Raw genomic sequence first — 24,889 nt, 5'->3', positions numbered from 1 at the left:
ACAAGATCATGTCTTTTGCAGGAACATGGATGGAGCTGGAAGCCTTAGTAAACTAACAAAGGAACAGAAAACCAAATACTGCATGTTCTCACTTACAAGTAGGAGCTAATGATGAGAACTCATGGACACAACGAAGGGAACAACAGACACTGGGGCCTACCTGAGGGTGGACAGTGGGAAGAGGAAGAGGATCAGGAAAAATAACTATTGGGTACTAGGCCTAGTACCTGGGTCATGAAATAATCTGTACAACAAATCCCCATGATACGAGTTTATCTATGTAACACTCCTGCACAGGTAACACTGAATCTAAAATAAAAGTTTTTAAAAAAAGAAAAAAATATTTTCTAAAAGTTCTTAAGTGGGCCTCAACTTCTAATAGTACCTATTAAAAATTTTGATAATAAACATTGCTTAGGGTACCTTTACAATACTTATCAATAAATGAATTTGAAATGTAATTCCTTGGAAAAAAAAATATAAAATCTTTTTACTACGGTAAAAGTCAACATAACAAAGTTTAAGAATTCACGACATTGAAAAACAAGCTAGATGAAAACAACAATTATACTGATTAATGTTTCATTTATTGTTGCTCAAAGTTAGATAACAGTAGGTTCAAATAGTCATTGGATTCTTAAAAATCTTAGTAAAACAAAATACATGGGAATAATATTAGTGATTAATCCATACAATAAGCAGATTCATTGCATTAGCATTATTTTGCTTTCAAAGAATATTTTCTTCTTAACAAAATATAAAAATAAAATTTTACATTGGTTCTTGTCAAAATCCAATTAATAACCAAATAATTATTTCTAAGTGCAACTTATTTCTAAGTGCAATAAGCCCTTAACTTAAGGGCTTACTGAAACAAAGCCACTGTAAAAGAGCTTTTCAAGAAGTTACAATATAATGGGAAAATAAATCGGTCCATATATTTTGTTGCAAAAAGTGAACAAAGCTAATCAAATTCAGGAGAAAAAACTCTGAACAATTATGAACTACTTTTTAAAAATGAAAAGCGTGCTTTGTGATTAGGTGTCTTTATTCTTTCTCTTATTAATATAAAAGCATTTGTTTGTTTTAGAAAATACCATCAAATATTCCCAATAAAGACTTCATTTCATCAGCTTCATCATCAGGATGATACATACTGGGAGAAAGAAGAAAAAGTAAAAATAACACATTTTAACACAATTTATTTTAAAATACACAATAAATAATACTAAATACAATAAAATAAACTTGAAGATTGCTGTGAAGTTAATGTATCAAATAAACTTCAGTATGCATAACTCTGTAGGAAGTCTGTTGGGGAAAATTAGACTTCATAAACTGCAAATGGTAGGAACTGTAAAGGCATTTCTTTAAACATATTGAAAAGTTATGTCATTTAATAAAGGTGTGAACAGCCTGGTCCAAGAGAAGTGGTGTTTACAACTATTGATCACAATCATTTACAGATTACAGTTTTTTCTGCACTCCCACTGCTTCACTTGACTAGTCTTAAAACAAACAAATAAAAGCAAAACACTGAACAGGTCTCAAATCTTTTGACTCTTCAAGGAGACAGAAACTGCAACACAGTTTCCTTTTCTAAAATAGCTAGCAGTGGGGCAACAGATGTGATTTAATCTGACATTTTCATTGAACCTATTGATTGTGAAATAACTGGTTAACTAAAATACAACTTCAAGTTTTGAAAAATTAGCTGATCTCATCTGGATTTCTCAAGTGACTTTACACTTTACAAAATTAACACACTGTATTCAAATCAGTAGAAGTAAGTTTATCAACTCAATATAATGTTTGAATAAACAGCATCAAACGTGGGTTTTCAAGAACTGAGGTATATGATGTTTGAAACATCTTAAGGAGTTTAGCTCACTGAGGTTTGAAAATTTAATGTCTTTAATAAAAAAAATGTTCAGGCTCTGATCTTTAAAATGAACCAAGGAAAAAGGAATGCTGAATTTCTTTGTAAAAAGTTTTTTATTGATATAATCTTAAAGTGTCTTTAAAGAGTTCTTACCTGAAATCAACTTCCTTTTTACATTCACTGTTTCTAATAAAAAAATCCACTTTTTTATAATTTGAAGACTTTGGTTTTTTTTCAGAGCAAGTAAAGCATAGCTTCTCAATCTCTGGTGACAGATTTTGTGGTTTTCTTTCTTGAAAATGGAACTACATTTTAGATTAAAAAATAACAATCATTGAAAGTTTAAGCACTTGGGCAAAATTTAAAAGAAAAACAAAGAAGTGCTTCTTCTTACAAGAACTGCATTTCCGGCTTGTTGAGGTAATTTTGTCATGGAGGATGCACTGAACTTGGGCATAGCAGAATTTGATAAAGAAATATCTGACATCTCATGTGATGAAAAAAAACTAAAAATTAAAATTAATTATTTGTAAAATATGGCAAACAAGAAAAACACATCATTCTAATTTGGTTCATAATGATTTTTGGGGAATATGATCAAAGTTTATCACATTTATCACAAAAATGTAATGAATTGTTTCTAATACTCATGGAGAACTTGGTATATTTCCTTTCCTTTAGACCAAACCATAATTTATACATCCCAAATTAGGAAAAAACACTATTTTTAAGGGAGTATAGAAATAATTATTCAACAATTTTCTTTAAAATTGAGTCTAATGCTTAATTGTCTATTACATAGAACCCTATAAACATTTTCTAAATTCCACTTGCTTAACTTTTAATCTCCTTTCTCTATTCTGGTCTCACTGTAGATAGACATCTCTAGTTATCTTCTTAGATATAACTGTATGCAAGAATTTACTCTGAACCTTCTGTATTAACTCGTTCACTAAAACACATTTATTCTTCATTACCCTATGCCAGATATTGTACTAGAAGCTGAGTATGAAGTAATAAAGAAAACGTCAGGGAGTTACCATCAAGCAGACAATGAATAAAAACAAATATATAGATTATTATAGATCCTAAAATTATAAAAAGAAAATGAACTGGGTAATAGCATAAGAAATAACGGTGTGGAGCCATAAACCCATTTTTAAAAGATGATCATCAATGCCTCTCTGATGAGGTAACCATTTAAGTTGACACCTGAAGGCTAAAATGTAACAACCATGTAAGGAGCAACGAGCAGTGTGGGTGGGGACAGGGAAGAACCACATATACTGATAGGACTGGATCATTTTGTCTCTGACTAATAAATATATATACACGGCAAGGAATTAAAACAGTAAAAAGTGTATAAAAGAAAAAGGAGGCCAGGCACACTGGCTCACACCTGTAATCCCAGCATTTTGGGAGGTTGAGGTGTGAGGACAGCTTGAGTCCAGGAGTTTGAGACCAGCTTAGTCAACATGGCAAGACCCCGATCTCTAGAAAAAAAATTTTTTTTTTTAATTAGCCAGGCATAGTGGTGTGTATGTACCTGTAGTCCCAGCTACTTGGGAGGCTGAGGTGGGAGGATCTTCAGCCCAAGAGGTTGAGGCTGCAGTGAGCCATAATTATGCCATTGTACTCTAACTTAAAAAAATAAAAAAGCAAATCTCCTTTCCATCCCAAATCCTCAGGTCCCACAGGCCTTTCCCCAGCAGCAACTTCTACACCAGATCCCCAGAGGCTTCTTGTTAGAATCCATTTTTAAACCCACACATCTTCTGTTGGTCACTTCTAAACTCTTCCAAAATTATTTGCTGTTTTTTAAAGGTGTGGTGCACAAAACTGTTCATGTGCCTTGTTACCTTTCTCCTTATGATTTATCTACTTTTTGCTTCTCTACACCTACAACTTTGTCTCACTTGGATGCTTACATCTGTTTATTCTATGTGACTCAGAGTTATAACCAATGAAACAAAGTGATAAAAAGACGTATTTTAAGCAAATGTTTTGAAAAGCTATTCAATGATCTAAGAATCCTAACATGGAACAAGGGCGGATGAGCTCCTGGTCACTAAAACTGTCTTGGTAGAGGTGGCACGACTACTTGCCAGTGATATTGAATGGTGATTCAAGGATCCAGTGAGAGGGAGGCTACCCAATACTTAAGACCCCTCCTTAGCTCTGGAATTCTATGAAAACTATGAGTCTATGATGCTGATGCTAATGATCAGTAATGGCTAAATAACAGCAAAAATTCCAATGGATACCACAAATTTAGTATTTTTTTTAAAGCAGAGAAATAAATAATCCTTAAGTAGAAAATCAGACCCTGAATAAAAAGCTGTTGGTATTTCTTCTGTTTTGAAAATTTTGGCTTTGGCCATTATTTCTCTCCCTTGACTTCTAATCAAGTCCAATATTTCCCAATGCATTTTGCATTTTTTTAAAGATACTTCAAATTGAATATTTATAAAATTATATTTTCTATTCTAAATCTCTTATATTTCCTATACCCTTAAATAACATCTACCTAGGTGCCATTATTCTTCCGTCTTCCTCAACTATCATATCCTATCAATTGCCGCATTGAATCTGCTGTATTTCTGAAATGTTTTAAAAATCCAACCCTACCTCTCTGTTCCTATCACTTCTGCCCTAGTTTAGGCCTCATTATAGTCTGTCTTTCTCATTGGCCACCATGCCTCTGGCAGTCCCATGCCCTACGATTCACTCCGCATACTGCTGCTAGGATGATTTTTTAAATCAAATTGTTTTTCCTGTGCTTAAATATTTTGGATGGTTCCTCACTGCCTACCATACAGGTAAAAACTAGAGGGCCCTAGGACACATCTGGCCTGCAGATATTATTATTTGGAGGAGGGTGCCGCAGAGTTTATCACATTTTTTTAAATTAGTTGTCAAAATTTAAAAATAATAAAATATCACAAAAAATTTCAGATTCCTAGCTTTTCTTGAAAAATCAGAATATTTTATAACACTAGACTCACATTGCCTGCATAGTAACAACTGTTTGGAGCTGAGTAGTGGCTGCTTCCTTTAGATGAGACACTCTACAGTTGGCCTTGGCCCACCAAATCTTGAAGGCAGTTGGGTTTGCAACCCCTGACTGTCTGGGTACAGGACAGGTGTCTAAGCACAGCACTCAAAGCCCTTACGATAAGACCTCAGCAACAGACTTTATGCTGTGACCACACATCCCACACTTTACTGATCTTTGAGCATGGGATGCCTTTTCAAGCCTTATCCCTTTACAGATGCTTTCCTATACCTGGAATGCCTATCCGCCTCTGTTCTAGTTGTCAAACTCCTATTCAGTTTTCAAGTCTTGTTAAAAGTGAAGGTTCCTGGGCTCTAGTCCCAGAGACAAAAATTTAGTAGGTCTAATGTGGGGCTCAAGAATGTGCATTTTTAATATGCACCACAAAGTGATTTTGATGCAGGTGGTTTAACAACAGCACTTTGAGAAACATACCTCTAAGATTAAGAGGGTTTAGGCTGGCTAATACCTTTTAGCATCTCTGACATTTAATACTTTGATCCCCATCTCCAACTATGTGTCAAGAGGATATAAAGTTGTATGTATTACAAACCAAAGTTCTAAAACTTGCCTGTTTGACATTTCTCTTTGGAATTTGCTCTTTGACTCCTGAAGGGGTAGCTTACTTCCCCTGGTACTTGAACTCAAAGTGTTTCCAAATCCTATGTGAAGAGATAACATTTTGAAACAAAATGCCAAGAAACAGCTGAATGAAGCTTTTCACAAGTTCTACAATGCTCTCTCCAACAGATATGATCTGGTTAAGGAAGGAATGAATAATTCTCAATCACCTAATTTAATTTGCATAGAAAAATTAGGGGCACAAAGCTAAGGGAGTAAAACTAAAAAACATGTAGGTTAGCTTATTAGTAATTATATTATAAGGTCCTCAAGCCACCTATGTTGTTGTAAAATACATATTTGGTCTTTGGCCCCTGTTTCTAACTCTACTGGGTTGGAAGACACCCAGCTGGTATTCACTGAGGAACTAATTGCTTGCTTGGTGTATGGGGAAAAAACCCACAGACATTTGGTCACAGACGTCTTCTAGGCTGATCATGGTGTGAGAGTGAGGAAAAACAGTTTGTGCTTTTCCACTCACCCTCATTATTTATATACTTACATTTTCATTCACATAAATGATCAAGTTGAAGTTCACTCAGTATTTTCAATGGTCTGCTCATAATCATTTAAAATGCTCTATACATGGGGGGAAATGTATTGAGACTGATTTTCCCAGTGACAAAGCTATGCCCTCTTAGGACTAGGCAACCTCGAAGGATCAGTACACATTGCCTATTAACTTACAGTACCCAATGATATTTAAACTCGAGGTAGGGAACAATAGTTGTCCAGTGATATACAAAATTGTGCCTAATGACCCCACATCATGGAGATTGTCCTGGCCCATTCTGTGAAGGTGGTCAAATCCTGTTCTTTTCAGAAGCAGTATTAGTTCTCTAGGTAGTTCTAAGGCCCCCGAAACAATAACATTTCAACTTCTAACTGCTTCCCTTTGAAATATTCTTTTAAAAACATGAGGTGGGTTATAGTAAGAGGCATCTATAATTGTAGGAATACCAGTCTGCACTGAGAAGGCTGAGGGACTGATTTCTTTCTGTCAGCCCTAATGGGAGACAGTATCTCCATTGCTATCTTGTCATATGCTTGCCAAGATTTCCAATTCTCTGTTTTAGTGACATACAGTAAATTTGCCTTTCACTCAAAGAGGTAATAAGCCTCATTATTTTGGGGTTGTATATGATTTAAATAGAATTTCTAGTATAGGACAAACTAATCCTTTCTTTCCTATTTACTTATTTATTTACTTCAAGCTGAAAAGTCCATATTTCAACTAGAAATAAAAGTTATTTTCTTTGCAAACAGATGAATAGCTTTAAAAATGGATTTTTTTTTGTCCTTCACAAATATTAGCAGACCATTTGCGATCTTACAAGGGAGAGCAAAATAGTCTGTTCCATGAGAGAAAATTGAATAAACAATTTGAATTGACTTTTACAAGAGATAGGAGCAATAGAATAGAAAGTGCTCATTTGCTACATTATCATCATGGAATAACCTTCATCTCTTCCCTTAGGGGGGAAATGTTCTATGTAGAAGGGTCACATTTTCAGTTTTGCTAAAAATTACAATCTTAACAAACCAAATCTAACTAAACAAGCACACACAACAAAGGCAAAGAAACCTAGTTCCAGGAGCTGAAATGAAAAATATTCAAAGAATTTCTAATGAAATGATTCCATGCTAAGTATGATTTTACCTGATATTTTTGTCTTCTCAGTATCAGTTGAAAAGCTAGTAACTTCTAAGTTTTCCTCATCAAAATCATCCCGAACTTCATTTCCCAATTCAAAGTTCACATTCAAAACTTCTGAAAATAGAGAATTGCTTTTATCTGCATCTGTCAAATTTTGGTTTCCAGATATATTGAGACTTCTGTTGAAGAACACTGTTTGAGAGACTTTCTCATTTGAAGTTGTAGAATAGTTATATCTAGAAAAATCTGTTATGTGTATGTATAAAAGACTATAGGTACTTTTTAAACCACAAGCATCGTAGTCTATTGATATATCAAACACATCTTTCAACTACTAAACAGAGTTCTTGAGTAATAGTTTTCAAAAGCATTGTGTCAAGCATTGTTGAATACTGCATTCAGCCAATTCTATTAACTGTATTAAGTTGCACTAAATTTAAGTTTCAATAAATTTTTTAGGCAATTAATTTTTCCTCTTAATTCCCATATTAGAATAACTCTACTCCAAGATTGGATTATAATAGTTTCTAAAATGGTCTTCCTCTTCCATATCTTCTCCCTAAAGTTAATTTTCGGTATTGTTATAAAAGATATTTGTCCAAAATAAATAATATTTATTTTTCTCCTGCTAAAAAATCCTGTTATTCATTGTTTACAGCCTGGATTTAGAGCCAAACTACCTAAGTGAAAATTCCACCTGTCTATTAGTTGTATGGTCTTAGACAGTAATTCAAACTTCCTGATTCTGCAAAATAAGGCAACAACAGTATCTACCTCAAAAACTTGTAATGGGGGGCTAAATGCCTTTAGTTGCATGGTTTTACACAGTATTGTGCTAATAAATGTTTAACAGCTACCTCTACAAAAAGCATATGAATATGTATACATATATGTTTATTATAAACTTTACTGATGTAAAAGCTATACAGCACACACTTTACAATAACAACAACATATATGATATGCTTAAATGCAAATTCCATATATCTAATTGATTCTCATTGAATGTTTTCATTAAGTTTTGCCACTCTTTTATCTGTAGTCAACCTATGGTTGCAAGTGATGAATGAATGTAGCTCTCATGTGAATGTTGTTTGATATTTTTGTTGACTCTAACAAGTAAGATGAAAGTATTCATAAAACAACAAAGACATCTGTTGGGATTTAACTCATTCACCATTGACTTAAGTAACTTCTTTCCTGAATTAGACAGTAATTTTCAAATACTAGAAGAATATTCTCTCAATTTTTTGTGTTATTCACAATGTAATGGCTACAATAACAACACACGTTTGTTTAATCTACACTATTAAAATTGTATCCCTCACTTTCTGAAGTCTAAAAAATAAGCAAAACAATAAATCGAACCCAGATTGGTAGTGTTTGCTGATTCCTATGGTATAAATGTTCCCACCATAACTCATTTCAAGCTATTAACGTAACATAATTGAATAAGAAATTGGGAAAAAATGCACAACAGCACCCTATTATATAGTATTTCTACCATATAGATAAATAACCTCAAGAAAACAGATAACAGTAAAATGCAGTAGAACAATTAGAAAGTGATGAGTTTTGAGTATTTTTGCCTTTGTTTTTAACATAATTTAATTGAAAGTTTATGTAATTAAATTTTTAATAATGGCTGATTCTTGAAAATTTAATAATCACCTCTCATAAGTCAGTATAAACTTGCTCCAGCATATCACTGAGTTTCCTCCACTTTAAATATCCTCCATCAATTTCTTCACCTGTCCAAACCCTTCTTTATTCTTCAACTGTACCTATAACTACAGTTTATATTATTCTACTTTTGTATGTTGATTTGCACACACTGAGACACACAATGTATATATGTACTAAAAATGGAAGTTTGTACAGAGTGCAATGGGAATGCAGAGGAAGGAGGATCTAAACCTGCAATGGAAGTGAGACATACTCTTCTAAGGTGATACCACATGACAGACAGACTCCTGAGGTGATAGCATATGAAGGAAGAGTAGTTGAAATTTCAGCTTGATAGAGCTGCGGTTGTGAGGCAGGGCAAGAGGAAAGGGAACCTATGCCATGAAGGGAAAACACCAGGTAAAAGACACAGCAATATGAGAGAACCGAGAATTTTGGGAGAACTGTAAGTTTTCAGGATTTCTGGAGCACAAAGTAGGAGAAGGCAGGGTCCACTGTGTCTGCACAGGTAGTTAAATGCTAGATCATGTTGAAGCTTATTTGCCATATTGAGGAGATTTTTGTTTTGTTTTTCTTTCTTACTGGCAAAGGATAACTATTGAAGATGTTTCAACAGAAGGTTTACACAACCAGATATGTCTGTTAGATCACCTGGAATATTATGGATTGAAGGATAATAAGACTGAAAGCAGAGAGAAAAGTAAGTTATTGTATTAAATAAGAGACAATGAATGCTTAAGCTAGAGTATCAGCAGAAAGGATAGAGAGGAAATAACAAATATGAGAGATGTGCAGGAGGCAAAATAATTAAGATTTGGTGGTTATTTACATGTGGGGTGAGCTATTTAGAAGGACATTCTGCCTGTAGCAGCTTAACGAAGAAAAGAGTTCATTCACTGAGCTAAGGAAAAAAGAGAAGGTGCAGAGTGAGGTACAAAGAAGACAGAGTTCAGATGCTGACATGTCTGATATGTTAACTGTTAGGTGGATATGTCCAGGAAGGTGATTATACAGATGGATTTGGAGTTAGAAAGAAAGACATAGATGGGAGACACAGACTTAGAAATTATCAAAACATAGTCAGTGATTAAAGACACAGGCTTGGGTGATATTGTATAGGAAAAGTTTTTGAAGGGAGAAGAATAAAAAGAAAAAAAAAAGAAAAAAGAATCCTTTTGCAACATCAACAGGAAGAAAAGCCCATGCAGTCTAAGAAGTAACAGGAGACCAATATAATGGTTTAATCGAAATCAAAGGAGAGATTTCCAAAAGAAAGGAAAGACCAGAAGTATCAAATACTGCAGAGGTCAAAGAGAGTTAACAGTTGAAAACAGTTCACTGAATTCAGAACTCAGAAAGTCACTAAATGGCCTGAACAAAAACAGTTTCAAAGGAGTGATACAGAGAAAACCCAAATTTTAATGAATAAAGAGGAACTAGGGTATAAGGAAGTGATGAGCATACTGAGTGTCAATTGCTCTTTCAATTAATTTTTGTTTTGATGACAAAGCAAGAGATAGAGGGTACAGGGACTCTAGAATTCTGGTTTTTGTCTGCCTGGTATGCTTTCCCTTCTTTTAGTGGGAGTACCCTCCCTTTCCTTTGAAGAAACTACTTCTACAATTCCACTGGATCCTAGTAAGGCCATTTTTCATGATGCCCTGCCTTCTCTGGGGCCACAGGTATACAATGACCCAATCCTCAGGTTACTGGGATTGATCAAGGGATAAACACATGACTCAAATGAGGCCAGTTAGAATGAGTTCTGGTCTGCCAAACCTAACAGGGAAGTCCACTTTTTTCCACTGAGGCTGCTAAACTGGTAAGATGTAAGTTAGGGGCTACCTGTCATGTGAGAAACCCTATTTAAAAAGTAAAGCCAAGTAGCAACAGGCATAGCTAAAAGATTGAGAGAAAGCCAGAGGCATGAGTGCCTTGATTTAGCCAGAATTAGGCCAGATACTTTTCAGTTTACTTGAGACAATTGGTTCCTTTTCTTGTGCTTAAGTCATTTTGAGTAGAATTGTTATCATTTATAATAAAAAAAGTCACGACCAGCTAGATGAGGACATGAAGCTGAAGAAGGAAGAGACTTCAGCATATTTATATGCTAAAGGGAAAGACACAGTGGAGAGGAAACAATGAAAATATGGGAAAGAGGAGATGGATAATGATCTTCTAAAGTCCCAGGGAAAGCAGGATTAGATAGAATTAAGATTACAGGAGGAGAGATATGCCTCGAGTGGAAGAAAAGATAATTTTTCTTTTAAGACAAATAGATGGTTACAGATGGATGCAGAGACAGGGAAATATATAGTTGAGGGGTGGGGCGAAAAGCTGAAAGAGTTCATATACTACGGTTCAATTTTCAATTCTCCACTGATAACTAAAAGTCAATTTCATTTTATAGAAATGGCATTGGGCTGGGATTCAAAAGACATGGAATCTATTTCTGGTCTTTCCATTAATTAGATATGAAATTTTGGGGCAAGTCATTTAATCTCTTGGAGTCTTGGCTTCTTTCACTATAAAATGAGAAACTGCACAAAGGTCCCTTCCAATTTAAGTCTTATAATTCAACATGCTTTCTCATATAATTTTTGACATTTTTTCTTCTTCCCTTTTTGAAATTGGAATACAGAAGATAAAAACTGCTATGCTTTTTAAAAAACATTCTCAAAAGCAGTATTTGAATATATTTAAAGTATGTTTTGCCACCAAAGACTAATATGTGAAAAATATAATAAACATACTCAATTAATTATTACTAACAGTACCAGAAACTATAACAGCTTTTCATGCATTATCCCATTTAATCCCGAAAGCCCTAAAATATAACCAGGTGAGGAATTTAGACAAAGTGATTAAGTAGATTATGACAGGTTACACCAAATGTCAGAGCTAGGACTTGGACAGATTGTTTTCAGATCCTGTGAACTTAACTACTACACCATACAGCTCCTCTTTTAAAAAAAAAAAAAAAAAAAAGTAGCCCACTCAATAAAACAGGGATACAGTTATTATTGGGGGTTAAAGTATCTAGATGAGGCTTTAATATCATACTATAAATTGGATTTGGAATAGTGAGTGGGAAAGAAAAGGAGGAAAACCATGTAAATAGAACACAAAAGTAAGCAGAGGGAAGCATAGATAAGCTCTTGTGTGCAGAAGGACAAGTAATAGAGTAGTAGGATAAGGAAGCAGTAAGTTAGAGGGCTACGTGTTGAACGAAGATAAATATAAGAAAGTTGACAATTTTATACTTCCTATCCACTTTGTAATGATATCCAGGCTTTGAATAAGTTGGATAAATGCTCTGATTCTCCAGGTGAGATTAGGGAACTTTTCTTGATATCATTGTTGGGCCTAATAGCTGCCATGGTATCATAAGAGGCAGTGAATACTCCAGCCTCTGCCTCTGTAAAATCTTAAATTATGACTAGACGAAAAAAAGTTACAACATGAAAAAAAAAAATGGCAGCATGAAGAAAAGAATGTCAACAGAAACCAATGCCAAACACATGAAATGATTTTCAGAAAACCCCAAGCTTACTATTTCTACATAGAGCCACTTGAAGAAATAACTCAATGGATAGGACTATCTCATGTTTTAACAGACTGGCTATTAATAGCATTATTCAGGGAAATTATGCTCTATTAATTGCAGGAACCAGAGTAATGATGAACCAGGCAGTGTCAAATTTATATGCATTATCTCATTAATTTAATGACAGACACAAATAAAAAAGCAAATCTAGATTACAAACTAGCTACATGCCACAACCTAAGTTATATTCTCATACTAACATAGAACTGTAAGAATCATAGTTTTAAGAACTGGAGAGATATTAAAGGTCACCCGGTTCAATACCTTCATCTTAAAGATAAGACTAAAGCCCAAAGAGATTAAATAACTTACCCAAGGTCACACTGATATTTTGTAAAACTGGACTAGTTTTATAAACATAAAATTTTATAGTTCCTATCCACTTTGTAATGATATCCAGGCTTTGAGTAAGTTGGATAAATACTCTGATTCTCCTAGTTTTATAAACATACAATTATTTTAAATAATTCTAATGATATGAACATAATCATTCAGTATGTTAATACTTCATATACCCAAGGATACCTTATTTGCTCAGATTTTCTTCATAGTATCTTTAAATTAAAATAGCATTATGTAGGAAAGAGATTTTTAAAAAATGTATGACAAACAGAGTAAGACCATTTGAATAACAGACCCAAGAATTTGAAAATGATTCAGTAATCTAAGAGAAAAATGTTGCCAAGTTAATAATTATATTAATTTCAGATACTGGTGTTTCAATAACACTACTTGTCAATTCAAAGTAGTAATAAGCCATTTACTCTCTCAAGTAAGTATCAATGGTAATCTACCTTTGTCTTGATATTCAGATGGTTCTTGTCTAACTTTTCCATAGATTTCAGGCTGATCCCACTGCTCCATTATAGGTAATTCAGATATGTTTAAATATTCTGACCTTTATAAAGATAAAACAATAAAAATGTTAAAAAATGAAAATCTAAGCCTGAAAACTATTTATTCATATAAATAAAAATAATGATTTATCCATTTAATACTTCTATGATAAACTGGACCCTGCCTGGGTGGCAAATAAATAGGTGTTTAATGGAAGTGACCAATACTTAGTGATCTTTACATGCCCTTAGTTAGATAACAAAAGCCACGATCTCTAGAAGTACTGCTGGCATCTGTTCTGATGAGTCAGTTCCTGTTCTGTACTAGTTGTTAAATGTCATTTCTGCATATAAAATGCCCTTATCTGGAAGGGAAATTAAATATATGATTGTCCTGTAGGCATCAGGATATAGGAAAAGAATACTGAGTTACCACCTAAGGCCTTCTGCTTGCTAACTAGGAATATGAACTTCAGTTTTTCCATCTAAACAATGGGGAAAAAAATACCTCATTTTATGGGCCATGTTGTTGTTTAAGTCAGAAAATATAATGCACAAATGTGTAATTTTCATATTATAAATCTGAGATATTATTAGCATGGACTGAGCTTCTAAATGGAAAGGTTAGACTTTGTATGCCAACATGATTTCCATTTTTAAAGTATACTCTTGTCACTTAGTTTATATTCCCTATAAAGAAAGAATCTAAGGGAACGTCATAGGAGAGGTAGTTTCCTAGGGAAGAGATGATTTCATGAGTGTTATTTCATAACTGTAGAGTTCTAAATAAATTTGGGGTATCAAAGATAATGAAACCATTATGATGTTATTGCTTCATTATGGAACTAAACGATAACTGTGACTTGATGGTAGCCAGTGATTATCTTTCCCTGAATAAGTGGTTACCTGCAGGAACAGAGTTTATGATAAATATTTTACCTTAGATACTAACATTATATTTATACCTTGATATACTAGGAAGGGAAGGTTTTGGAGTAAAACCAAACTCTTTAAGGTCCACACTTTGAGATTTATTCATCTGTGTCTATTAAAGAAACAAAAATAAGTTCAACTAGCAGTTTCACATCAGTAACTTTAACAAATGAGCCAAACAACAAAACTGCTGGTACATAAAGTCCCCAAATCAATGAATTAGGAGAAACTCAGGTTAGTTCTTGACTTGAATATTTCACTCAGGTCCTTCTTAAATGTTGGCTTTTTTTTTTTTTTTGAGATGGAGTTTTATTCTTTCACCTAGGCCGGACTGCAGTGGTGTAATCTCAGCTCACTGCAACCTCTGCCTCCCGGGTTTAACCAGTTCTCTGCCTCAGCCTCCTGAGTAGCTGGGATTACAGGCGCCTGCCACCACGCCTGGCTAATTTTTGTATTTTTAGTAGAGACGGGGTTTCACTATGTTGGCCAGGCTGGTCTGGAACTTCTGACCTTGTGATCCACCCGCCTCGGCCTCCCAAAGTGCTGGGATTACAGGCGTGAGCCACTACGTCCGGCCTAAATGTTGGCATTCTTCATGGTTCTTCACTAGGTCTCTTCTTACACTACACTTTCTCAATCAAAGATCTCATTTATTCCTGTGGCTTCAATTGTCATCTACATGTGAATGACTCTCAAATTTCTACTTCTAGCTCAGCTCTCTCTCCCGATTTTCAAACAGTTATATCCAACTGTCTGTAGGACATCTTTATCTAGATATCTTGCAGGCCCTCTAAATTCAGTATTTCCCAAGTTGAACTTATCCTGTTCCCTATTCCAGCAAACTTGCTTTTCCTTCAGAATATCTACCCAAACGAGGCCCTACTTTTCTCCCAGTTGCTAATGTCGGAAAGCTGGGCATCATTTTTGACTGCTCCTTCTACTTTGTCTCTTATAACCAATGAAGTAGCAAGGTAGCGATTCTACCCCTGAAAAATAATTTTACCTAGTCACTTCTCTCCATTGCTATTGCCACTACCCTAAACTAGGCCATTATTTTGCTTAGATTATTGTAAAAACCACCTAATGAGTCCCTTTGTTCCTATTCTATCATCCTTTAATCCCTTTTCTACATTGCAGTCAGAGTGACCTTTATAAAATACAATTTTGATCATGTCACTGTTAAAATCTTTCATTGGCTTCTCAGTACTTTCATGATAAAGTCTAATTCCTTAAAATAGCAAAAAGGTCTGCATGATCTAGCTCCTACTTGCCTCTTCAGCCTCATCTCTCTCTATTCCTTTACTTGTAATTGAACTCTAGACATACTGTGTTACTGAGAAAGAGTTTCTTTAAAGATCTCTCTCTCTCTCTCTCTTTACTATCTCTGGACCTTTGTATAATCTTTATTCCTGGAATATTTAGCTGTCCCTTCCTACTATAATTCTGGTGCCTGCCCCTCCATCCTTGGCTTATCCTTCAGGTCTCAATCACATCTATTAGGAATCCTTTCTTGGTCCATCAAATGTTGATTGAGTACATTTTCTATCTAAACTTAAGTGTGTTGTACTTCTGTCACAGAATCACTCATCACACTACACTAAAAAAGCATATTGACTTATTTGTATTCCTCACTCAACTACAAATTCTATGATTCAGAATAATACTGTCTTATTCATCACTATATCTTAGCACTTTGGCATATTCTTGGTGCTCAATGAAGATGAAAGGAAAGAAGAAAGATTTAGAAAAAAAGGAAGGAAGAAAGAAGAGAAGAAGGACTATGAATAATGGTAATATTCTTAGTCAAGCCCACAAGTAATTCTAAAGTACACTGTGGATACCTACCTAATTGATAGACAGAATAAAGAATATTTATATACATTTAATTACAGAACAAAGGGGAAAATATTATTAAAATTAACCTTCAGACGTTTAACCGGAGGAACAGATGAAACAGCATTCCTGTTTCTTAAATCAGATAAATATGAAGAAATTGTTGACTCTTTAATTTCTGACTTCTGTGTAACTCCAATTTTACCTATGAAAAGAAACTTCAGATTCTTTAGGTTAAACTTCAGATCTTATTCTTATAAAGTCAAATTTCTTTAAAATTTCAAATCTAGTATTTACTTTTTTCATACTGCCCACAAAAGAGAGAAAACTGAGTTATTACATTGCATACTATAAATATCATACACAGATAATTAGGATATCATTACTATCCACCAAAAACCTTTCAATTTTGAACACTTGAAATAAACTTGTTTTAAGGAACTCACAGCAGTCATGTCCACATGTATGTTTACTTTTACAAGGATGATTGCATTCTCGGTTCCCAAGTTTTTTGCTGGCAGTCATTCCTAAATTAATATAGGAAACACAAACCTATTTGTCACTGCATTTATTATTGTTAATTTAATATAATTAATTTTTATCTAGTTTCCTTCCTTTCAGACAATACAAAAATATTCATTTGTATATTTCCTTAAGGTTTTTGTAATCCACGTAATTTCTTTTTTAATAAAGAGATGGGGTCTTGCTATGTTGCCTAGGCTGGAGTGCCGTGGCTATTCACAGGCACCATAATTAGTACTACAGCCTCAATCTCCTGGGCTCAAGAGATCCTCCTGTTTCAGCCTTCCAAGTAACTGGGACTACATGCACTTACCACCGCCTGGTAATTTTTAAAACATATTTTCGATAAGTTAGTCCCTGCCCCACTATTAGTCCCAACAAGAAACATCGAGCCACCTACAAGCTTCTCTCGACCTCCCTGGTGTGTGTGTGTGTGTGTGTGTGTATATATATATATGTGTCTGTGTGTGTGTCTACATATATAGATGTGTGTGTCTATATATATATGTCCATATAGTCTATATATATGCCTATATAATCTAATACTATATATATAATTTAATACTCTCAACCTCCATGGTATATATTTTATATGTGTGTGTATATATACAACATATATTATATATATATAAAATAGGGCCAAATATGGCCACATATCAGTAACTTATATACTAAATGAGGTAAGAATGAGGGTGGAGTTTAAAAACACTTCTGCTGCTTTGTACTAACCCTGAATAACCTGGAAAGAAGAAAACGTCATGGCATTTTGATGGTACTGCTCATAGAAGTTAGCGAACAGGATGTAATACATATTTAATAAATATTAGAAATAAATACTTCAGGGATCTAATAAATTTGCTATATGAATTCACAGAAAAGAGAGATTGTTTCCATCTTGACTCCCCTTAGAATTAACATATCCAAATATATAATTTATTCTTCATTTATTATATTTTAAATCAGCTTTTTCTTGATCTTAGCTCTCACTAGTAGCACAGGGAAGGAGAGAGATGTTTGAACTGGTCCTTGAACGACAGACAGAAATATGAACATGAGAATGAGACCAAAGGAAGACATTTCAGATGGAGGGCATAATACCCAAAGGCAGCAAATCACAGATTGTAAGAGGTGAAATCAGTTTATTTTTGCTGGAGCATAGATTTTAAATGACCCAGAAATGTTGGAGATAGTGGAGAGCTTGAAAACCTTTACAACATTTGTTGGTCCTTTACTCTTCATTTTCGGTACCATTGTTCAATCAAGCTTTTCCAAGTCATGGCATATCTAGACAGTGATAATATACATATATGCAGCCTAGGGAAATGGATGAGGCTGCTCAACATAGGAGGCAATGGCTGGTCCTTGGGGCTGAACAGATCAATGTATTGGGTACTGATGAAGTAAAAAGAAAACACCTGGCGGCTGGAAGCTGACAGCTAAACCACAGTATTTCCAATTGAGCAAACAATTGTGAGAATATAAATACCCAGATAAGGCCACTCTGTGACCATAGTAGAAGAAGACAGAGATAAGACTACCATGTAAGTATTTCTGAAACTAGAGAAAAGAACCCTCAAGAACCATAAAAAATAATGAAACATCCCCCTCTTCTGGCTATCACAGATGACTACTATTTTTTAAATCCTCTCACTTCCAAAATAAAATGTACCAAAATACCCAATATCTCACTTCCTGAGGGCATCCAATCTAGAACTGACCTCTGCTTTCCCTAAACCTTCCCAAGAGTCACCCAGCACAAACTGAAATCCTATAATAAGATTCTGAAATCCTATAAGAAGAAAATCCTCCCGGCTCCCTGAGATGACCCACAGTTCTGTTGCTATGGATCTCTCCTTTGCTGCAGTACATTAAATAGACCTAACGTTCCTCAAACACAAGTGTGTTCCTCTTAGGCACTGACTGAAAGGCTTTGACATTAAACTTTGTAAGGTGTGTCATGACTTACTGCTTCAGGTGTTTTGTCCCAAGTCATGATCCCGTTACCTCTCACTTAGATCAAAACTGGTTTCTTTGAATCCAATCCTCCATGCTACAATTTATTCTACACATTCTTGCTTATTTAATGCTTAAAGTTCAATGCTGATCAGATCAATTTGCCCACTTAGAAACGTAAGTTACTTCCTACTGCAAACAAAATCAATTCCATCTTCAAGGCCCTGCACGATCCAACTCCAGCTTCCCTTCCTGGGACCCTACATCCATCAAAACACATTCAACTGCCATTCTTCAAATAGTCCCATGCATTTCTATAACTGTAGCTTTGATACTATCTCTTGTCTTAGAAGACCCTCACTTCCTTGCCCAACAGATGCCTACCAACTTCAAGTCTGACTCAAATGGGACCTCTGTGTTGGAGGTCTATGGTGATCACCTGATCTGATTTCCCTCTCCTTTCGGCCCCTGTGGCATTTTCTCTGTGCCTCTTGCTTACTGTATGCTGCATTATATTTAATGTATTTACAGAAAAACATAGTGGTGAAGTACAGGGAACACTAAAATAGAATTTAAAATGAGCTCTAATATAGGCTCTTATTTAGGAAAAAAGATTTAAAATAATATCTGTTCTGTTTATCTCACAGAGATGTAAAAATAAAATGTAATTAAGTATGTAAAAACATTTGACAATTAAGCGATAAATATATTAATGTATGTATTATCCCCACTATCTCTACTATTACATCAATTCAAGATTATACAAATAAATTTAAAACTAAAATTGTTCTGAATGCTGTGAAGGAGAGGTACATCATGCTATGTGATAAGAGGTGGAGCTGTTCTGGTCAGGAATGTTGGGCTGAGTATCGAAGAAAGAAGGGAAGTTAAGAAGGCAAAGAGTGAGGAGAAAGTGGGGTTCAGGCAGAGGGCACAGCATATGCTAAAGCTCTATGACAAGGAAAAGCATGGCACATTGGAGAAACTGAAAGGTCAGTATGACTGATGCTAGCAAATATGAGAAAGTACATAAGATGAGACTATAGTGGTAGTAAAGGCAGCCTATGTTAGCAGGGGAACAGTTCCACCATGGCACCATGGCAATTGCATGTCTCCATATAGGCCATGTAGGTAAGACTCAACTGTTGGCAGAATGCCCTGGGATCACCCTTAAAAATGGCAAGATAGGCAGTCTTGTGAGGAGCTATCAAAGGCCATTTCACATTTGCTCCATACCTTGCAGAAAACTCCCGATCTTGCAGAAGACTTGCCATGAGGCAGTTTCTCATCTGCCTCCCTGATTCCACTAAGGCATGGAACTTTCCACTTTGTCCGTTTCGGATAAAACTGCTTAGCTGCAGCCTAGAGTTCACTTCTCAAAAACAAAGCAACTCACCACGTATGTTGTCTGTCATCTGACCCCTCTAGTTTGGCAACATCCTGTGGAATTGGGGATATAAGCAGCTAATACCATGCTGATCTTGCTTTGCCATCTGTGTAAGTAATAAAACTGTTTCAATCCATCAGGGTGTCCTTACCAGCCAAATCTACAAAAGTGAGGCAAGACTACATAGCAGCTACCACTGCATTGCTGCTTAGGGACTGGCTGACCATGTAACCATATAGAACCTTCTAGGGGATGCTAATGATTTAGATTCGAAGAGCTATGGGAAGCCACTGAAGTGTTTTAGTCAAAGAGGGGGCATAATCAGATTTGCATTTTGAAAAACATCACTGTATAGAATGTAATATGGAGAACAGATTTGAGATAAGACAGAAAAGATGCAAAAAAACCAGTAGAAGTCTAAGCAGAAATGATGGTAACTCCAGAGTGGTGGTGGAGGTAGAGTTACAGAGAATAGACTGATTTGAGAGATATACAGAAGGTAAATATATTTTTAACGCAGAGTCAAGTGGAGTGGTTTTCTTTCTCGAGCAGCATGTTGCTTCCCCTGAAGTTTTGCAGCCTTCCTTTTATTCTAGCAATATCCACCTTGTTTCTTTCAGTTCACGCAATAGTTCAAGGGTAAAAACAAATACATGGAAATACCTCACCCATTTATTTTTCCCTCATAGATGCCTCCTTCCTTGAACCCTCTATCTGCCTCCTAATGCAACCTAGCCCTGTCCTATAACTGTCACCTTTGAACTTTCTTTCATTAATTTCCTGGGCTGAATCTACTACAAATGGATTCTTGGGTTTCTTCTTTCTTGTTTTACTGGTGCTCAATTTTCAAGCAACTGCCTAAGAAAGGATGTGTGAGAATAAAATTGTCTGAATCTTTGAATGTATTAAGGTATCTTTATACTACTTTCATACTTAGTAGTTTAGCTGGGCATATAACACAAGGTTGAAAATCATTTTTCCCTTGGAATTTTATTTTTTATTACTAGTTTTGGGGACAGGGTCTCACTCTGTCACCCAGGCTGGAGTGCAGGTGTGAGATCACAGCTCACCGCAGCCTTGAACTCTTGGGCTCAAGCGATCCTGCCTTCTCATCCTTTCAAGTAGCTGGGATTACAGGCACAAACCACTGCACCTGGCTTACAAGTGGAATTTTAAATCAACTGATTTTTAGCATCCAACTTTGCTCACAAAAAGACTATTGCAATTTTTTATTTTTGTTCTTTGTAAGCATTTACAATTTTATCTTTATCCACAATGTTCTGAAATATTGCAATTATGCTTTATATATAGACCTTTCATTCAGCCTAGCTAGCATTAAGTAAGCCTTTTTAATGTGAAGATTTCTGTCGCACTTCAGTTCTAAAAAGTTTTTTCAAATTATTTCTTCTGATGTATTTGTTCTTTCTTGAACACTTATAAGTTAGATTCTGGGCTCTTAAATTGCCTCCTTTTTCTCTTATATTTTCTGTCTCCTTGACTTTCTGCTTTCAGTGAGAAGGTATTGACTTTATCTTCAAGCCCTCCAGTTTTCTTTCCAAACATAATTTTTGCTTCTCTGTGCTTGCTCTGGTTCTTTTTATTTTAAAATGGCATCCTATTCAGTTTTGTGGTTGCAATTTAATCTTTAATTTCTCTGAGGTTACTAAAGTTTTATATTAGGTTTTATTACATTCCTGAATTATCCTGTTGCTCTTTCATCCATTTTCTATTTACTTATTTTGGACTTTCACACATTCTACATTTTCCTCAAATGTCTAGTCACCCTTGGTTGTCTGCCTATAAGGTTCCTACCATATCTCCATTTCGCATATGAGAAAATTAATTCTTACAGAAGTTAAGTAAGATGCTCAAGACTATGCTGTTAGTAAGTAGCAAATGTGAGATTCTAATTCAAGGTAGTTTAATTCCAGAGCCTGATCTATCAACAACTCTCTCTAGTTGTACCAGTTGCTTCAGCTCTCCCAAATGATTCATTTAAGTTATTTAGAGAAGGAACCTATTGTTTTGAGGTGGGAAGACTAGGAAGAAAAGCTTTGCAAGTTCCTGTTTTAAATTGAGCAATAAAGAGTTGCCTTTGTCTCTCACATACTAAAGAACTTCTGAAAAAGAAGGATGTCTCAACGCTGCCACAAGGTGGTGCACAATAACTACGCACATTTGCTCCCAGTGGCAACAACTAGGATCTGGGAATCTAATGGAGAGATTCTGATGGCTCCCAAAAATTTCAAGGCAAAGTTGGCAAGTCTTTTCAGGAATGAGGACTGTATGCAAGTTTTGTTTGTTTGTTTATATAATACTAGCAAATGGATACTACCTGATAAAATCTTTTTGCTGTATTTTTGTTACACATGGTACTTTGAAAATAAAAGTGCTCCCCTCTACTCTGCCGCTCTCCCTACCTCCTGAGAATTGTCTGAATTTGTCTTATTAGCAAATATAAGCTTACAGATATTGGTAATTAGAAAGATAAGGTTCTCAGAAAAAATTAATCTAAGCTGTACTCTTCTCTTTTGAGAAAAAGTCTGGCTGTATCACCCAGGCAGGAGTGCAGTAGCACCATCTCAGCTCACTGAAACTTCAGCCTCCCAGGCTCAAGCGATTCTCCCATCTCAGCCCCCTCAGTAGCTGGAACTACAGGCGTGCACCACCACACCCAGCTAATTTTTGTAGTTTTTGTAGAGACAGGGTTTGTAGAGACCAACCATGTTGCCCAGGCTGGTCTTGAACCTGTAAGCTCAAGCAGTACAACCACCTTGGCCTCCCAAAGTGCTGAGACTACAGGTGTGAGTCACTGCACCCAGCCTAAGCTCTACTCTTAAGTATACTCTAAAGATAGCAGATTTCATATTCCATCACTGTCATAATCTGAGATGCAAATATTTCATAGTTTTGTGTATTGAAAGAAAATACTTAAAATTACTTTAACAGGGTCATTAACAGGTGGTGGGGCAAGGGTCACTTCTTTAAAAAAAAAAAAGTCGAGACAATAAATAGAAAATAACAAGAATCTCTGACACACTTAGTGTAACTTTCTAATTATAAATTCAAATAATCTGGTCTGTGCAGAAGCTACTGGAGTATTTTTAAAATATTGCTTTGACTTTTGCAGTTCTCCATTTATGCTAATCATAGATTTATGCATTCATGGTTTTATTTTTAATGATGAGTCTCCTTTTCATTTTTCTGTCAAATATTTGACTATCATTTTGTTATTTATTTATGAAGAAAAGAAATACACTGGAGTCCTTGATTTTGCAACTTAATGCACATACACACCAAAGAATATAAAGAAAAGTAGACTGCCTTTTGACTAGTATTTAAATGTACACACAATGTCCCTGAGGATTGGCTTTATCCTTGTATTCATTCAACTACATTATTATTATTATTATTATTTTGAGATAGAGTTTTGAACTGGTTGCCCAGGCTGGAGTGCAGTGGCGCAGTCTCGGCTCACTGCAACCTCCACCTCCCAGGCTCAAGCAATTCTCCTGCCTCAGCCTCCCGAATAGCTGGTATTACAGGTGTCTGCCACCATGCCCAGCTAATTTGTGTATTTTTAGTAGAGATGGGGTTTCATCACATTGGCCAGGCTAGTCTCGAACTCCTGACCTCAGGTGATCTGCCTGCCTCGGCCTCCCAAAGTGTTGGGATTACAGGTGTGAGCCACAGCGCCCAGTCCCAAGACATTAAATTTTCATATTCTGAGTAACACTGCAAATGAAGATAAATTTATTAATGTCAAATAGATTTTCTTTAAATTAAGCAAAGCCTATAGCTTTTATTTAGAATGCATTTAAAAGATAAGAAGTTTGAATGTCTAATTTTCGTATACTAAGAGCAGGCCTGAACAATTTTTAATTTTTGTTTTTACAACTTAAAAACATATTTCACATTGCCATATACTAAAAATAACAAAAATGTTCTTCATCAAATTGTACAAGAATTTTACCTCGTGAAACTATAACCACATGTGAGAAATTGCAGCTAAAAGAATGTTTTCGAAAAGTTTGATATGGTTTGGCTGTGTCCCCACCCTAATCTCATCTTGATTTGCAGCTTCCATAATTCCCACATGTTGTGGGAGGCAACTGGGGGAGATAACTGAATCATGGGGGCAGTTTCCCCCATACTGTTCTTGTGGTAGCGAATAAGTCTCACAAGATCTGATGATTTTATAAGGGGTTTCCCCTTTCACCTGGTTCTCATTCTCTCGTCTGCCACCATGTAAGACATGCCTTTCACCTTCTGCCATGATTGTGAGGCCTCCCCAGTCACGTGAAACTGTGAGCCCAACAAACCTCATTTTCTTTATAAATTACCCAGTCTCAGTTATGTCTTTATCAGCAGCATGGAAACGGACTAATATAAGTTGTAGAAAGCATGAAAAGAATTTTCCATTACTTTACATTCCCTAAGGTGCATGTTTTTGTTTTTATACGTAGTCCTATAATTTGATGATAAACAAAATAGAAACATTTGTTCAACTTGCAAGCACATTTGGAAATAGCCATTTAGCAATTATATTCTTTGAACTAAGTATCAGTTTGTATCATTTAATAACACCATCTGACAAGGGATTAGAACAAGTGAAATTTGGATTGTTTTGAAAAGGCCCAAATTTGGTGTCACAACCTTAGTAGGGTAATGTATTGACCCGTCATTGTGTCAGTTACTGAGAAAGAGTGTATGTATGTTATGTTTAAAGGTATAATTGTGTATCTTTATCCAGGGATATATACATTTACATATAAAACTTGAATTGTACAACAGGGATGTGCATAAGTTCCTAAGATTTGGATGACTACATACAGTAGCCCCCTTCATCCATGATTTTACTTTCCACAGTTTCAGTTATACAAGGTCAACTCTGGTCTGAAAACATTACATGAAAAT

The 24,889-nt window shown here is 35.4% G+C and overlaps 1 protein-coding gene across 1 annotated transcript in view; it reads right to left on the bottom strand.

Annotated features, from left to right (window-relative positions):
• Positions 1 to 568: 568 nt before the first annotated feature.
• Positions 569 to 24,889, bottom strand: part of LOC105550617 (probable ATP-dependent DNA helicase HFM1) — an 86,944-nt gene continuing 62,623 nt past the window's right edge. The window contains exons 18-26 of the mRNA XM_011995572.1: positions 16,557 to 16,637; positions 16,200 to 16,315; positions 14,310 to 14,389; positions 13,303 to 13,406; positions 7,219 to 7,329; positions 5,509 to 5,599; positions 2,277 to 2,388; positions 2,036 to 2,187; positions 569 to 1,156 (exon numbers count right to left, since the gene is read on the bottom strand). Coding sequence (XP_011850962.1) covers positions 1,087 to 1,156; positions 2,036 to 2,187; positions 2,277 to 2,388; positions 5,509 to 5,599; positions 7,219 to 7,329; positions 13,303 to 13,406; positions 14,310 to 14,389; positions 16,200 to 16,315; positions 16,557 to 16,637 — 917 coding nt within the window. The 3' untranslated portion in view covers positions 569 to 1,086. The remainder of the gene's footprint in view (positions 1,157 to 2,035; positions 2,188 to 2,276; positions 2,389 to 5,508; positions 5,600 to 7,218; positions 7,330 to 13,302; positions 13,407 to 14,309; positions 14,390 to 16,199; positions 16,316 to 16,556; positions 16,638 to 24,889) is intronic.

This window comes from Mandrillus leucophaeus, unplaced genomic scaffold (assembly GCF_000951045.1).
Source record: "Mandrillus leucophaeus isolate KB7577 unplaced genomic scaffold, Mleu.le_1.0 Scaffold492, whole genome shotgun sequence".
Classification (NCBI taxonomy): Eukaryota; Metazoa; Chordata; class Mammalia; order Primates; family Cercopithecidae; genus Mandrillus; species Mandrillus leucophaeus.
The sequence above is the reverse complement of the archived record's forward strand: the minus strand, read 5'-3'. Positions and strand labels throughout refer to the sequence as shown.